We start from the raw sequence: 17,363 nt of genomic DNA on the forward strand, positions 1-17,363 counted from the left end.
GTCATACCACCATTACACCTTACAAGGGACGGATAGACTTAGCTGGGTATATTTGCCTTTGTGCAGAGATTGGGCCTTCATACAATCAAAGTCTAGCTATGGCTACAGCTTTGCAAGGAACCACCATGCAAGTGATACTCTCACAGAGAGGAGAGAATAAAATGTGTTTTAAATGTGGAGGTTTGGGTCATTTTAGAAGTGATTGCCCTAGGAACAGAGGCTCTGTAAGTGGGCAATCAAGTTATCCCCAGGAGTTTGTCCTAGATGCAGGAAAGGTAATCACTGGGCCAGGCACTGTAAATCTAAAATATATTCAGGGCTGTTCTGTGTCGGGAACCAGGCAGAGGGGCCAGCCTCAGGGAGAGGGGCCAACCTCAGGCAGAGGGCCAGCCTCAGGCAGAGGGGCCAGCCTCCCCCCAGATGCCCACAGCAAGCATTTTGTGGGGCCATGAAGCCGCTGCCAGGCCAGGGACATCTGTTTTTGAATTTTCAGGGCAACACCAGGCAGCTCAGGATTGGACATTTATTCCACCTCCCATGTTGTATTAACCCCAGAAATGGGAGTTCAGACCCTGCCTACAGGAGTTTTCGGATCTTTGCCTGCAGAAACTTGTGGATTGCTTCTAGGACAAAGCAGTACTATTGTAAAAGAACTGCAGGGTTATCCAGGTTCATAGACAATGATTATGAGGGAGAAATTAAAATTATGGCTGCTTCCCTTCATGGTATTATAGCTATACCTGCTAACCAAAGAATTGCTCAACTTAGTTCCCTTGTATCAACTAACTACCTTCCAGATTCCAGTAAGAGAGGACAGAGTGGCTTTGGTTCCTCTGTTGTGTACTGGGTTCAATCTATTATTAGTAAGAGATCTAACCTTAAATTAACAATTGAGGGAAAAAACTTTGAAGGATTAGTAGATGCTGGAGCTGATGTGACAATTATTAGAGGACAAGACTGGCCTTCAACTTGTCCCTTGTCAGATATGCTCACTCACCTCTGAGGGATTGGTTATGCCAATAACCCAAAGCAAAGCGCTAAACTTCTAACCTGCAAAGATGAAGAAGGCAATTCAGGACAAATTCAGCCTTATGCCAAATTTGCCTACTACCCTTTGGGGGAAAGAGATCTCTTGTCACAGGTGGATTTATAGTGTGTAGTCCTAATAAGGTAGTGGCTACCGCTTTACAGTAAATTGCTTTCACTATGTTTGGGTATGGGCCTTGAACTCCTGATCTCTCCAAGATTTTATCATGAAGGGATGCTGAATTTTGTCAAAAGCGATTTCAGCATCTAATAAAATGACCATGCCGGTTTTTTTTTTATTTTGTTTATGTAGTGGATTACATTGATGGATTTGCATATATTGTACCATCTCTGCATCCCTGGGATGAAGCCTACTTGATGATGGTGAATTATTGTTTTGATGCATTCTTTGATTCGGCTGGCCAGAGTTTTGTTGAGTATTTTTGCATCAATGTTCATAAAGGAAATTGGTCTTAACTTTTCTTTCCTTGTTTGGTCTTTGTTTGGTTTAGGTATAAGTATTATTGTGGCTTCATAGAATGAATTGGCTGGTGTTCCTTGTGTTTCTATTTTGTGGAATAGTTTGAAGAGTATTGGTATTAACTCTTCTTTGACGATCTGATAGAATTCCCCACTAAACCCATCTGGTCCTGGGCTTTTTTTCCCCGTTGGGAGACTCTTAACAACTGCTTCTATTTCAACAGGATTAATGTAACTATTTAGATGCTATTTAGATGGTTTATCTGATCCCGTTTTAACGCTGTCACCTGGTATGTGTCTAGAAAATTGTCCATTTTGTTCAGATTTTCCAATTTTGTTGAGTATTAGCTCTTGTAGTAGTATCTGGTGATTTCTTAATTTCCACAGTTTCTATTTTTTTTCCATGAGACAGGGTTTCTCTGTATATCCCTGGCTGTCCTGGAACTCACTCTGTAGACTAGGCTGGCTTTGAACTCTGGAATCTGCCTGCCTCTGCCTCCCAAGTGCTGGGAATTAAAGGCATGTGACACTACCGCCTGGCTAGTTTCTATTGTTATATCTCCCTTTTCATTTCTGATTTTATTAATTTGGGGAGAGCCTCTGTGCCCTCTGGTTAGTCTGGCTAAGGGTTTATCTCTCTGGTTGATTTTCTCAAAGAACCACCTCCTGGTTTCGTTGATTCTTTGTATAGTTCTTTTTGTTTCTATTTGGTTGATTTCAGTCCTGAGTTTGGTTATTTCCTGAAGTTTACTCCTCTTGCGTGTATTTGCTTTCTTTTGTTCTTTAACTTTTAGGTGTGTTGTCAAGCTGCTAGCATAAGCTCCATTTTTTTTGGAGACACTTAGAGCTCTGAGTTTTCCTCTTAGCACTGCTTTCATTGTGTCCCATAATTTTGGCATGATGATGTGTCCTCATGTTCATTAATTTCTATAAAGTCTTTAATTTCTTTCTTTATTTCTCCCTTGAGCAAGCTATCATCGAGTAGAACATTGTTCAGCATCCCTGATTATGTATATTTTTGCTGTTTTTGTTTGAACTAAAGTCCAGCCTTAGGCCGTAGTGATCTGATAGGGTGCATGGAATTATTTCAATATTCCTGTATCTGTTGAGACCTCTTTTGTGACCAATTAATTATATGGTCAACTTTGGAGAAGGTACCATGAGGTGCTGAGAAGAAAGTATATTCTTTTTGTTTAGGGTGGAATGTTCTATTAATATCTGTTAGATCCATTTAGTCCATAACTTCAGTTAGTTTTACTGTTTCTCTGTTTAGCTTGTGTTTCCATGATTTGTCCATTGCTGAGTGTGGGGTGTTGAAGTCTCCCACTGTTATTGTGTGGGGTCCAATGTATGCTTTGAGCTTTAATAAAGTCTCTTTTATTAATGTGGGTATCCCTGCATTTGGAGCATAGATGTTCACAACTGAGAGTTCATCTTGGTAGATTTTTCCTTTGACCACTATGAAGTGTCCTTCCTTATCTTTTTTTGACAACTTTTTGTTGAAAGTTGATTTTATTTGATATAAGAATGGCTACTCCAGCTTGTTTCTTGGGACCATTTGCTTGGAAAATTGTTTTCCAACTTTCGACTGTGAGGTAGTGACTGTCTTTGTTACTGAGGTAGGTTTCTCGTGTGAAGAAAATTGTTGGGTCCTGTTAACATATCCAGTCTGTTAGTCTATGGCTTTTTATTGGGGAATTGAGACCATTGATGTTAAGAGATATTAAGGAAAAGCGATTGCTACTTTCTGTTATTTACATTGTTAAAAGTGGAATACTGATTGTGTGGCTATCTTCTTTTGGGTTTGTTGAAAGAAGATTACTTTCTTGCTTTTTCTACGGTGTAGTTTCCCTCCTTGTGTTGGTATTTTCTACTCATTATCCTTTGTAGGGCTGGGTTTATGGAAAGATATTGTGTAAATTCGGTTTTGTCATGGAATGTCTTGTTTTCTTTGTCTATGGTAATTGAGAGTTTTGTTGGGTATAGTAGCATGGACTGACATTTATGTTCTCTTAGGATTTGTATGACATCTGTCCAGGATCTTCTAGCTTTCATAGTTTCTGGTGAGAAGTCTGGTGTAATTCTGATAGGACTGCTTTTATATGTTTCTTGACCTTTTTCCCTTACTGCTTTTAATATTTTTTCTTTGTTTAGTGCATTTGGTGTTTAAATTATGTGATGGGAGGGGTTTCTGTTTTGGTCCAGTCTATTTGGAGTTCTGTAGGCTTCTTGTATGTTCATGGGCATTTCTCTCTTTAGGTTAGGGAAGTTTTCTTCTATAATTTTGTTGAAGATATTTACTGGCTCTTTAAATTGTAAATCTTTTCTCTCTTGTATACCTATAATCCTTAGGTATATAATCTTCTCATTCTGTCCTGGATTTCCTGCATGATTTGAGTTACAAACTTTTTGTATTTTGCATTTTCTGTGATTGTTGAGTCCATGCTTTCTCTGGTATCTTCAGCCCCTGAGATTCTTCTTTCTCCTGTATTCTGTTGCTGATGTTTGCATCTATGACTCCTGATTTCTTTACAATGTTTTCTATCTCCAGAGTTGTCTCCATTTGTGATTTCTTTGTTGTTTCTACTTCCATATTTAGACTCTGGATGGTTTTGTTCAGTTCCTTCACTTGTTTGTGTTTTCCTATAATTCTTTAAGGAGTTTTTGTGATTCCTCTTTAAGGGCTTCTACCTGTTGACCCATGTTTGCTTTTATTTCTTTAAGGGATTTTTGTGTTTCCTTTTTAAAGGACTTCTTGTTGACTCATGTTCTCCTGTATTTCTTTAAGGGAATTATTTATGTCCTTCTTGAAGTCCTCTGTCAGCATCATGAGATGTGATTTTCAATCTAGATCTTGCCTTTGTGTTGTGTTAGGTGTATCCAGGATTGGCTGTTATGGGAGATCTAGATTTGGATGGTGCCATGTTGCCTTGGTTTCTGTTGGTAATGTTCTCGTGTTTGCGTTTTGCCATCTGGTTATCTCTGGTGTTAGCTGGTCTTGCTGTCTCTGACTGTGGCTTCTCTGTCCTGCAAGCCTGTGTATCTGTACTCCTGGGATTCCTGTTCTCTCTGTGCACACTGGTATGTAGGCACTCCTGGGAGACCAGCTCTCCTGTGGTGGTGTTTGTGGATGTAGCTCTGTGGTCCAGGATCATCACCATGCTCCCAGGCCTCTCCACACTCCTGCAGAGGGACCAAATGTCCTGAGTGCAGTGGGCTCTTTATGATGTATCAGGAGACGTTGTCTTCACTATAGCAGACCCAAAGTCCCTGAGTGGTTCTGGTTCTCAAATGCTCTGAGTGCAGCTGATTCTCTAGAATGTATCGAAAATGGTGTTTTCACTATAGCAGACCTGGAAAGAGTCTGCCCCAGTAGAAATGACAGGCAGCCGTGGCACTTATTATCCTTTTATCAGATGTAGGGTTGGTAAAGATCTTTTCCCATTCTGAAGGTTGTTGCTTTGTCCTATTGACAGTGTCCTTTGCCTTACAGATAACAGGAAGGTCATGAAGAAGGAATATCAATCTCTGGATGCTTCACTTCTATTTAGAAAAGAGAACAAAATAATCGCAAGAGGTAGAGGGTGGGAGGGACTTTGAAGGAAGAGAGGAGGGAGAGAAAAAAAGATGGAGCAGGATCAGGTGTGGGAGGAGACTGGGGGTGTGTAAAGAGGGTCAGGAAATTGAACGGAGGTCTGTACCAATGGCAGATGGGAACTGGGGGTAGTCAACAGGAAGTCCCAGAGCAAGGAAAGCAAGAGGCTCCCAGGACCCAATGGGGATGACTTTAGCGGAAATATCTAACAAAATATGGAGAGAGAAACTATAGAGACCATATCCAGAGGTTAGGCACAGCCCCTGGTTGAGGGATGGGGTCACTCACCCTTCTTAAAATTTTAATGTACAATTACTCCTGTCTAAAGGAAATACAGGGACAAAGAATGGTACAGAGACTGAAGGAGAGGCCATCCATAGACTGCCCCACCAGGGAATCCATCCCATATGCAGCCACCAAACTCATTCTCTATTGTTGATGCCAACAAGTACTTGCTGATGAGAGCCTGATAAGGCTCTCTCCTGAGAGGCTCTGCCAGACCCTTACTGATACAGGCAAGGATGCTTGCAGCCAACCATCAGACTGAACATGGGGACCCCAGTGGAGGAGTTAGGGGAAGGATGAATAAGATGATGAGGTTTGTAACCCCATTGGAAGTACAACAATATCCACAAACCAGACCCCCCCAGAGCTCTGAGGAATTAAACCACCAACCAAAGAATACACATGGAGAGACCATGGCTCCAGCTGTATTGGTAGCAGAGGATGGGATTATCTGGCAACAGTGGGAAGGGAGGAACTTGGTCCTATTAAGGTTTGATGCCCCAGTATAGGAGAATGGTAGGGCATAGAGGCAGGAATGAGTGGTGAGTGGGGGAGAATCCTCATAGATGCAGGGGGAGGGAGGGTGGGATAGGGTTTTTTTTTAATTTACAGAAGTTTTTGCTTACCTGTATCATTCACCTACACGTGCCTATACATTCTTTTAGTTATTATGTTGTACAACCTTCATGGCAATCAAACTAACAGGAAAATGCAAGCACGTATACACTACAGAACAATGTATTTATTGTGCCTTAAATTTTTTTATTGATTGAAAATAGTCCTTGCTTATGATACATTTGTTGAGTGACTCCATGAAAGAAACATAGAGACCCCCTCAGCATATGATATGTTCTTTGGAGAAATGGGGGGAATTTCTCTAATACCCTCATGTCAGAAAAAGAAAAAAAGGAATGAGTTGTTAAGAGGGCAATGAATTATATATATATATATATATATATATATATATATATATATATATATATATATATATATATTCATTGTTCCAGGATGGATAAAGAACAAATTATTAACCTGATTTCTACCTTGAAATTAAGTTATGCATCTGAAGTAATAACTTCACCTTGGTAGTAGGTTACACAACAATGTGACACAAATGTGACACAAAGGGTATGCAGGAGTAAACTGGCCAAGTATTGGTATATAGACATGCATGTATGAAAGATAGAATTGTCTCAGAACCCTAAGAACCATACGAGAGTAAAAAGTGAACTTAAGACCAATACTATTAAGTTTTTTGGAGCATGGTGCACCTTTAATTAAGTTCATCAGTTCTTGGTATGGGTCTTTAATGTGTATTTATATTTTTCCAACAATGATTTCCTTTGATGTGATATGTGGGCATTATCTTGAAAGGCTCTCGAATAAATTCTTTCTTGGTAAACATTTTAGGCCATAAACACAGAGGCAGAAAGCAACACTGGGGTGTTTCAGTCTTGGAGTAATTATTGTGATTCCTAGTGGAAATGAAAGCATGTCCTTTGATGCTGTAACCTGTTTGTCACTGAGTGAGGTGACTCATATGGATAGCCTGAAGGATAAAGTGCCATAGAATTCTCACAGGGTGAATGGAAGGATCCTTGCACATATCTCTGGCTGATTAGAGTGTAATATTCTGTCATCATGTCAACAACAACAGTGCAAACACACTCACACACTCACAGGCACGCAATTGCAAACACATATGAGCACTGAATATATATACATGTAACACACCATAGGTTGTACCATCCCACGACTTAGATCTTGGCAGAAACATCTCTTCATGTGCTCTTCTCTTGGCTTTTTATCTTCTGGTTTTTACAGATGCGAACACCCATCTGGATCATTGCAACCCCTTTTGGCCTAACAGAATCAGAACATGTACTGCAACGTGATGGGTCTGTGGTCATTGGTGCATTTTTTCCTCTCATAGGTGACTCTGCTTCAAGTTTAGAAATAGATTGGAAAACATTACCTTTGGGCACATCTAATGATGTATGGTAAGTGATTTGTATCAACTCATTTTTAAATATTCGTTTGTCCTACTTTAAGTGTGGATTTGAACCTTATTCCAAAAATTTCTCCTCATGAGGTTTCCTTCATATATTCCATTCCAAGATCCTCTGTTTAATTTTCTTTTCTTGATGACTCCTTATGTCCTCTCAAGTGAGAAGAGAAATATGTCATTACAGAGTTTTGTGTTTCATATTTGGTCATTGCAGTTTGATCACCTTTCACCATGCTGTCTGTAATTCCTCAGACTGTGAGCACATTTCATGCCAGTCCTGTACTACAAGGGATGTTGGCAGTAGCCTGACACAACACTTCAGAGAATCGCGGAGTTTTATTTGTGATTGTATTAGAGCAGGTAATACCTTTGAAATCTGTGACATTGTAATACCTCCTCAGGTTCTAGAGTGATCAGTGTTGTTTGTGTCAGCTGACACAGATTTGAATGCAGTGATGGCAGAATTAGAAATTTATCTCTCTTCACTTTTATTTTCTATCCTTAACATTTTGCAGAGTATTGAAAGCTAATGTTTTTTAATTTATATGATTTCAGATTTTTATCCATTACAACCTATTTAATTTATAAATTTCCACTATGCAATACTTGATTTCATGAATTTATTCATACAGGAATATTCTGAGATTATGTCACTGAAGGCTCTTTCCTAGACAGTCTAATATCTGCAGGAACAGCAGATCTAGATAAAGTTTGCTTCAACTTCCTTGGTAATCTCAGACATAAATAGCAATGTACAATAATTTTTCAAGGAAATAAAGTGTATATTGTAGCATGCTGAAATTTCTATCAGGGTATATATAAACTAAAGAACTGAAATAGAGAAACAAAGTACACACTCAACTCTGAATTCAACCTGGGGAAGGAAAACTGTGCAATGAATGTCCTGCTTCTGGTTAGTTGCTGGAAAATTGCTGAATGTCTATGTGGATTTAGTCTAAGTAGAAACATTGCTAACACTTTGCTAGCAAATTGGTATGGTGATAAATTGTTAGGTCAAGGCAGTGTAGAAGGGAAATGATTCAGAAATAAAACATTATTAGGTGAAGAAGACATCTTTTCATATTTTGAAATAAATTTTAATATTAAAGATGATCAGAATGATCCAAAAATTCACAACTAGCTGAAATATTTCATGTGGCTCTCTAAATGCTCCAGGTATATATCTTTTTTTAACTTTGCAAGAACCATGGATGCATTTGATAAATCTTTTACACTGTTGTGCAGTTGCACCACGTCAGGAACCACTTTGCACTATGCCCCATGTCTGTCCAGACAGTGTAGTGGGAGCAGTCTCACTGCAAAAGCACATTTGCAGTAGAACAGCTCATCAAATACTAGCAAGTGGAAAATGACTTGTCAGATGATTTAACAGGATATGAAATAAGACAACAGAATTTGGGAAGTGATTTCTTTTTTCATGTATGATAAATATATGTATAAAGTATAAATATATTAAATATATTTATATTCGCCTTATTTAATGTAATTTAAAATTATCTAGTTTTCTACAAGAAAGGGTATCTGAATATAAAGTATTCATATAAAGTAAATATAGAGTAAGATCTATTAAATTTCATTCATGCTTCTGATTAAATCTTTTATAATAGATTGATGCGGTGCACAGTCATTTGAAAATGGATCTTTCTGATATTCTTCCTTTTCCGTTTCTATGTGCACAAGTGCAAGTGTCATGGTCACAATGAACACAATGATCATGTGCTTTCGAGTGGCTAGAATTATGAACCTTAACACTGGAGTTTCAATTTACGTGTGTTTAATTGGACTCATTTTCTGATTTTTTTATTATTAATCCATTTTGCAATAGTTTAGTGGAAGGTATTTTTTTATTAAAAAAATTTTGGAATCATAAACAGCAGGCAAGCATGAAAACCCCAAGCTGAAGTATTTCCCAATAAAATGAAGTCTGCAAGTTTGATCCATTTTACATAATGGTGTTTATAAAACCATAACTTTTTTCAGCAAAAATATTGCTAGTGATGCCTTCAGTTACAAGGATATTTGGTGGATTTCAAATTACCCAAAATATCCTAATCATTAAACCGTAGTATTTTTGGTGTAAGGTGATTTAAATTAACAAAATAACATGACAATAGTACTGTGGAAGTGAAAGTACATAGTAATAAACAAAAGAACAAGTTCTTTTGGTTTTTTTTGTTTTGTTTTTATTTTTTGTTTGTTGTTTTTGTTTTTTGGAGACAGGGCTTCTCTGTATAGCCCTGGCTGTCCTGGAACTCACTCAGTAGACCAGGCTGGCGTCGAACTCAGAAATCTGCCTGCCTCTTGTCTCCCAGAGTGCTGGGATTACATGTGTGTGTAACCACCGCCTGCCAAAGAACAAGTTCTTTATACACACATGACACTAATATTTGTTACATTGTGACTATTCTTGCATTGTCCCTTAATCCCTATTTCTTACTTGCTCTCTCCAAATCTGTACCTCAGAACTAATCCACTTGTCAGTGAGAACATGCCATGTTCATCTTCCTGGGTCTGGATAAGCTTGCTCTGGATAAATAATTCTACTTCCAAATTCCATGATGCCCTATTAAAGAGTTGTGTACTATGGCAGTATGTAAACTTAACACATTTTGTCTATTCTTTGACTGAGGGATATCTAGATTGCTTCTGGTTTCTGGCTGTTATGCAGTAAGTTGCAAAGAACATGGTTGAGCAAATGTCCTTGGGCACAACTGTAGAATATTTTGATGTATGCTCAGAAGAGGTATGGCTGGCTATTGAGTTGCTGATGGACAAGGTCACTGTAGAAGTTTGCCATGAATGGAGGAGCAAGCACATCCTTTCCTTGAGGTCCTCACCAGCGTCAACTGTCACTTTTGTTTCTGATCTTAGCCAAGCAGACATGTGTAAGATGAAATCACGGAATCATTTTGATTTACATTTTTCTGTTGAATTTTGAACATTTATTTAAATGTTTCCCAGACACTTAAGATTTTTCTGTTGAAAATTCTGTTTAGATCTGTACTGCATTTTAATTGAAATATTTGATTTGTTGTTTTCTAGTCTCTTGAGTACTCTAAATATTTTGGATAATAGCTATCTGCAAGAAGTGGAATTGGTGAAAATCTTTCTGCATTCTGAAGACTGCTGTTTTGAACAACTGGTCTTTCCTTGGCCTTACCAAACCTTTTTTATTATCATTTTATTAGCTGTGATAATGTACAGCAACTGCATGATTGGTGTTCTGTTCAGAAAGTCTTTCCTCTTCAATGCGTGCAACGGTTTGCCCTAATTTCTCTAGGATTAGATTCAGTATTTCTGGTCTAATGTTAATATCTTTGATCTATTTGGAATTTAGGTTTGTGCAAAACCTGGATGTGCAACTAATTGCATTCTATAATCATTGACATCTAGTGAGACCACAACAATTCATGGAAAATATTTTCTTATTTACAGTTGTATAATTTTTGGATTTTTATCTGAGATCAATTGTCCATAGGTGTATGGATTCCAATAAGGGTTTTTTCGTTTAATTCTATTAATAAACCTGTTTGTTTTAAGCTAAAATAATGATGGTTTTATTACTATTGCTGTGTAGTACAGTTTGAAATCAGGGAAAGTAATACCTTGGGATTTTCTTTATTGTACATAATTGTTTTATCTACAGTGGGATTTTATTTCTACGTATGAAGTTACATATTCTTTTAATTTTTGAAAAGTATTCTGTTGTAATTTTGATAATGATTAAGTTGAAACAGGAGATTTCTTTTGATTAGAAGGCCATTTTCATTATGTTGATCCTACTATTGCATCAGCTCTTGAGATCTTTCTGTCTTCTGACATCTTCAATTTATTTTCAATGACTGAACATTTTTATTATACATGTTTTTAACTTGCTTGGTGTTTGTTACCACAATATTTTTATATAATTTGCGGCTGTTGTATAGAGTGGTTCACTAGCAATTTCTTCCTTGGTCTCCTTATTGATTCCATATATGATGGTTATTGATAATATTTGGTTAGTTTAGTATATGTGACTTTGGACTCACTTATTTATATTATCATATCATCTGTGAATAGTGATATTTTGATAGCTTCCTTTTCAATTTGAATTCCCATAAACTCCTCTTCTGTTTTATTGTTCAATCTACAACTTCAAGTACTATATTAAATAGTTCTGGAGATAGTGGACAGCTTTGTCTTCTTCCTGATGTTTGAAGAATTGCTTTCTTGGATTTAGGCTTGGTGTAAACTGGCTTTCTTAAGTGTATGTCCCTTATACCACAGATCAGTAGAAAACTATTTATCTTTAAAGGTTTCTCCATGTTTTCAAATGCTGTTTCAGCATTTAATGACATGATTATGCACTTTTTTCAGGTTTTTCATACTGTGGATTACATTGAAAGATTTGTATATATTTAACCATTTCCTCATCTCAGAGATGAGACCCGGTTGATCATAGTAGATGATGCTGTCAATGCCCTTTCAGTTCTTTGCAAGTCTTTTATTGAGTAGTTTCACCTACTTTCAGTAGAAATTTTTCTACAACAGGCTTTCTTATACTCTGTGGTGTTTGGTCATTAGAGTGTCAGTGGCATCATAAAATGAATTGGGCAATGTTCCTTTTGAATATATTTCTAGGAAGATTAGCATTAGTCTTTCTTTGAGAGTCTTGTTGAATTCTCCTCTAAAACCATCTGACCTTCAGTTTTTTTTTGTTGTTGTTGTTGCTTTGCTTTAACTGAATGATTTTAATGACTTCTTCTATATCCTTTGGGGCTACAGGACAATTTGCACTGCTTATCTGATTTTCATTTAACTGTGGTAAGTAGTATTTATGAAGAAAACTGTCCCTTTCTTTCACCAATTATGTGGAAGAAGGGTCTTTAAAGGAGGAACTAATGATTATTTGAATTTCTTTTTTATCTTTGGTTGTTTGCCTCTTTTTCTTTCTGAATTTGGTAATTTGGGTATAGCTTTCGTGTCTTTTAGGCAGTTCGGATAAACATTTTTTCATCCTGTTTGTTTTAGAGAATCAACTCTTGTTTAACTGATTGTTTTGTTCTTTCTGTTTCAGTTGTAATAATTTCAGCCATGTGTTTGATTGTTTCCTACCATGCAATTATCTTGCCTGTGTTTGCTTCTTTTTATTGTAGAATATTCTGGTGTGCTGTTAAGTTGAATGTAGAAGATCTCTCCAATTTCTTTATGAAAGTACATACTGCTTTAACATTTCCTATTAGCACAATGTCATTGAGTCCACAACTTTGATTATGATCTGTATTCATTTTCATTGAATAGCAACGAAGTTTTTAATTTCTTCCTTTATTTATACCTTGATCCAGTAGTTATTCTGAAGAGATATCTTCAGTGTCCATGAGTTACTATGCTATTTGTTGTTCTGTCATTGATGATAGATTACAAGTGATGTCATTGTTGATAGCTTGTTAATTATTATTTTCCTGATCAAATATAAAGGTTTATTTCAATGTTTTTATGAGTTTAAATATACTTTGTGAATAATTATTGGTAATTTTCTAAGAGTGTTAGAGGAGGTGCTCAGAAGAAGGTATTTTCTTTTGTGTTTGGGCGAAATACTTTTTAGTTATCTGCTATGTCCATTTGGTTCTTATTGTCTATTACATCTACAATTTCTATGTTTAGTTTTTGTCTGGTATGTCCAGACTATTGGTGAGCGTGGAATATTGAAATCTTGCTCTACAAGGGTGTGAAGGATGATGGGATTTGAACTTTAGTAATGTTTCTTTTCAAATATTGGTGCCCTTGAATTTGAGGCATAGTTGTTGAGAATTGAAGTATACTATTGGTAGATGTTTCCTTGGTAAGTATGAAGTCCACTTCCCCATCTCCTTTTGGCAATTTTAGCTGGAAGTCTATCTTGGTAGACGTGACCTTACTGATCTTCTTGGATATTGGTTTGGAAACCCCTTCCAGGCCTTAATTCTGAGATAATTTTTTTTATCTTTGATGTTGAGTAGTGTTTGTATTATGCAGCAAAGTAACATCTTGATTTTGTAGTCATTTTATTTGGTTGTGTTGTTTTTCAGGGAATTATGTCCATTGGTAATGAGAGACAATGATTAATGATTATTAACTCTTGTTATTTTATTTTAGGTATTGATGTTGGTGGTAGGGTGGAGTGTATGTTTGCTTTGCTGCTTTTGTTATGCTGGTATGAGATTATTTATTGCCTGAATTTTCAGGGCTACATTTGACATCCTTTAGTTTGAATTTTTCTACAAGTACATTCTGTACTTTGTCTTTCTCATGGTCTATCTCGTTTTCTTCATCTATTGTTAGTGAAGTTTTCACTGGGTAAAATACTATCCATGGATATCTGTGGTCTCTTGGAGTCTATATGAAATCTTCCTGGGCCCACATGGCTTTTAGAGTGTCTCTTAAGAATTCTGATGTAATTCTATTTGGTATGCCTTTATATATTACTTTCCATTTTCTCTTTTAGTTTTAATCCTTTTTTGTATTTCTTCTTTTATTTTCTTTTGTGTACTTAGTGTTTTGATTATTATGTAGCAGGAATGTTTACTTAGCTTGTCTTTTTGGTAATTTGTAAGCTTCTTGCATATTATAGGCAACTCTTTCTATAGGATATGACATTTTTATTCTAAGGCTTTGTTAAAATATCCTGGATTTCTGACATGGGGATTCTCTACTTCTCCTATTTCTATGTGTGTAAACTTTGTTTTTTATATTGTCCAAGATTTTTCTGGATGTTTTGGGTCTGGAATTTTTTAAAATTTAACATTTATTTGAATGATATATCTATTTTATCTATGCTGTCTTCTTTTTTCTTATACAAATACATTATTTATCATTTTTTGTTTATATTTATAATGAGAATTCCCTTCCCAGTTCCACTTCCACAAAGCTCCCAATCACATTATCCCTCACCCCCTACTCTTTACCTCTATGAGTGTGCTCCTCCATCCACTCACCCCGTACTGCCTCACCAGTCTAGCATCCCTTTACACAGAGAATCATGCCTCCTTACCCTCCCTTGATGTCAGAGAAGGCCATCCTCTTCTCCATATGTATCTGGAATCATGTCTTGGTTCATGTACAATCTTTGGTTGCTTGTTTAGTCCCTGGGAGGCCTGGATGGTCCAGTTACTTGATGTTGCTCTTCATATGGGGTTGCAATCCCCTTCAGCTCCTACAGTTCTTCCCCTTCTCTTCTATTTGGGTCCCTGCATTCAGTCCAGTAGTTGCCTATTAGTTTCTCCATTAGTAATAATCAGTTGCTGGCATAACCTCTCAGAGAACAGTCATATCAGGCTCCTTCCAGCAAGCCCTTGACATCAACAATATTGTGGGAGTTTGCTTCTACAGGTAGGATGAATTCCTCTCGTGGTGGCCTCTAGATGGCTTTTACTTCAGTCTCTCTTCCATTTTTGTCTCTCTCTTTCCTTTGGACAGGAATATTTCTGGGTTTAAAGTTTTGAATTACATGGGTGGCATCATGATTCAACTGGGGGTCATGACTATCCACTGGAGGTTGTATGTAGAGGTTTTGTATCTCTTTCTTGGATATTACTACTAAAGCCATCCCCATTGCATCCTGGGAGCCTCTCACTTTTCTGGAGTCTAGGACTGTCTTCTGGTTGCCCCAGTTTCGACATCTCCACTGCTACTTGTTTCTGTTTTATTTTCTGTCTTCTCCCCTGCCTCTTCTATTACCTGTTCATGCCCCTCCTTTTTGCCCTCCTGCTCCTCTATCCCTCTTTGGTTACTCCTGTTCTCTAACTCTGTTGGTTTGCTTTATAGTTCTTTAATTATGTTTAGGTATGGAATTGAATTCCGGATCTCTCCTATACTTTTAGCATGAGGGGGTGTTTTATTTTGTCAAAAGTTTTTCAGGATCCAATGAGAAGATCATGTGGGTTTTTGTTTGTTTGACATTGTTTATATAATGGATTAAGTTGATGGATTTCCATATATTGAACCATCTCTGCAACCCTGAGATGAAGCACAATTGATCATGGTGAATAATCATTTTGATGTGTTCTTGGATTCATTTTGCTAGAATTCTATTGAATATTTTTACAGCAATATTCATCAGGGAAATTGTTAACTGTTCTGAAATTCTCTTTCTTTGTTGGGTCTTTGTGTGGTTTAGCATAAATGAGGCTTTACAAAGCATAAATGAGGCTTTGTAAAATGTATTGGGTAGTGTTCCTTCTGTTTTATTTTGTGAAAGAGTTTGGGTTTATTGGTATTAAGACATCTTTAATTCTGATAGAAATCTACCCTCAAATCTTCTGGCCCTGTGCATTTATTTATTAATTTATTTTTACTATTTTTTTATTGAGTATCTTCTTCATTTAGATTGCCAGTGGTAAAACCTTTCCCAATTTACCAACTCCCAAAAGCCCCCCTCCCCAAAGATTCCCTACACCTCCTCCCACCCCCTGCCTCCACATATATGCCCCTCTACCCGACACAGTCCCACCTTCCCACCCCACATTCCCCCTGTTCGTTTCCCTTTGTTGGGGCCTCTATTGAGCCTTTACATGACCAAAGACCACTCCTCTCACTGATGCCTAACAAGGTCTTCCTCTGACACATTTTTGGCTGGAACCATGTGTACCCCTTTGTTGATAGTTCAGTCCCTGGGAGTGTTGGGGTGTCTGGGTGTCCGAAGTCATTGTTCTTCACAGGGGTCTATATACTCCTTCAGTCCTCCGGACCACCCTCCATATCCTCCGTTGGGGACCACAAGCCCAGTCTAATAATTGGTTGCTAGTTTCTGCCTCTGTATTTGTAAGGCTCTGGCAGGGCCCCTCTGGAGACAGCCATGGCATGCTCCTTTTGGTACATGCTTCTTGTCGTAGTATCAGGGTTTGGTGACTGTTTATAGGATGAATCTCCACGTAGGGCAGTCACTGGGTGGCCTTTACTTCAGACTCTGCTCCACACATTGCCTCCCTTATTGTTCCTGTGAGTATTATGGATACAGAAACTGTGGTATATATACACAATGGAATACTATTCAGCTATTAAAAACAGTGAATTCATGAAATTCTTAGGCAAATGGATGGAACTGGAAAGTGTCACCCTGAGTGAGGTAACCTAGTCACAAATGAATGCACATGGTATACACTCACTAATAAGCGGATGCTAGTCCAAAAGCTCAAAATAAACAATTTACAATTCACCCAGAACAGGAAGCTCAAGAAGAAGGAGGACTTAAGTGAGGGTGCTATGGTTCCTCTGAGAAAGGGACTTCCAATTTTGTTGAGTATAGTCTATGGTATTAGGACCTGATAATTTCTTTAAATTTCCTCCATCTCTGTTGCTATGTCTCCCTTTTCATTTATGACATTGTTAATTTGGATACTGTCTCTGTGTTGTCTAATTAGTTTGGCTAAGTATTTCCACTATCTTGTTGATAAAGAAACAACAACTGCTTTTGCTGATTCTTTATATAGTTCTTTTTGTTTCTACTTGGTTGATTTCATCCTCGAGTTTGATTATTTCCAGCTGTCTACTCCTCTTTGGTGTATTTGCTTATTTCTGTAAGAGAGCTTTCAGGTGTGCTGTTAAACTGCTAGTGTATGCTCCCTCCAGTTACTTTTTGGAGGCACTCAGAGCTATGAGCTTTCCTCTTAGCACTGCTTTCACTGTGCCCCATAAGTTTGGGTATGTTGTGTCTTTCATTTTCATTGAATTCTAAAAGTCTTTCATTTCCTTCTTTATTTCTTTCCTGACCAAGTTAACATTGAGGAGATAGATGTTCAACTTCCATGTGTACACGGGCTTCCTGTTTTTGTAGTTATCGAAGATCAGCCTCATTCGGTGGTGGTCTGATAGAATACATGGGATTAACTAAAAATTCTTGGATCTGTTGATGTTTATTTTGTGTCCAAATTATATGGTAGATAATTTGAGAAGGTACCATGGTGAGAAGAAGGTTTATTATTTTGCTTTAGG

General features: G+C 37.4%; 1 protein-coding gene across 1 annotated transcript in view; it reads left to right on the forward strand.

The window, feature by feature from the left end:
- Positions 1-7,177: 7,177 nt before the first annotated feature.
- LOC127670600 (vomeronasal type-2 receptor 116-like) overlaps positions 7,178-17,363 on the forward strand; it is a 36,127-nt gene continuing 25,941 nt past the window's right edge. Inside the window, exon 1 of the mRNA XM_052165090.1 lies at positions 7,178-7,386. Coding sequence (XP_052021050.1) covers positions 7,211-7,386 — 176 coding nt within the window. The 5' untranslated portion in view covers positions 7,178-7,210. The remainder of the gene's footprint in view (positions 7,387-17,363) is intronic.

This window comes from Apodemus sylvaticus, chromosome 20, assembly GCF_947179515.1.
Source record: "Apodemus sylvaticus chromosome 20, mApoSyl1.1, whole genome shotgun sequence".
Taxonomy (NCBI): Eukaryota; Metazoa; Chordata; class Mammalia; order Rodentia; family Muridae; genus Apodemus; species Apodemus sylvaticus.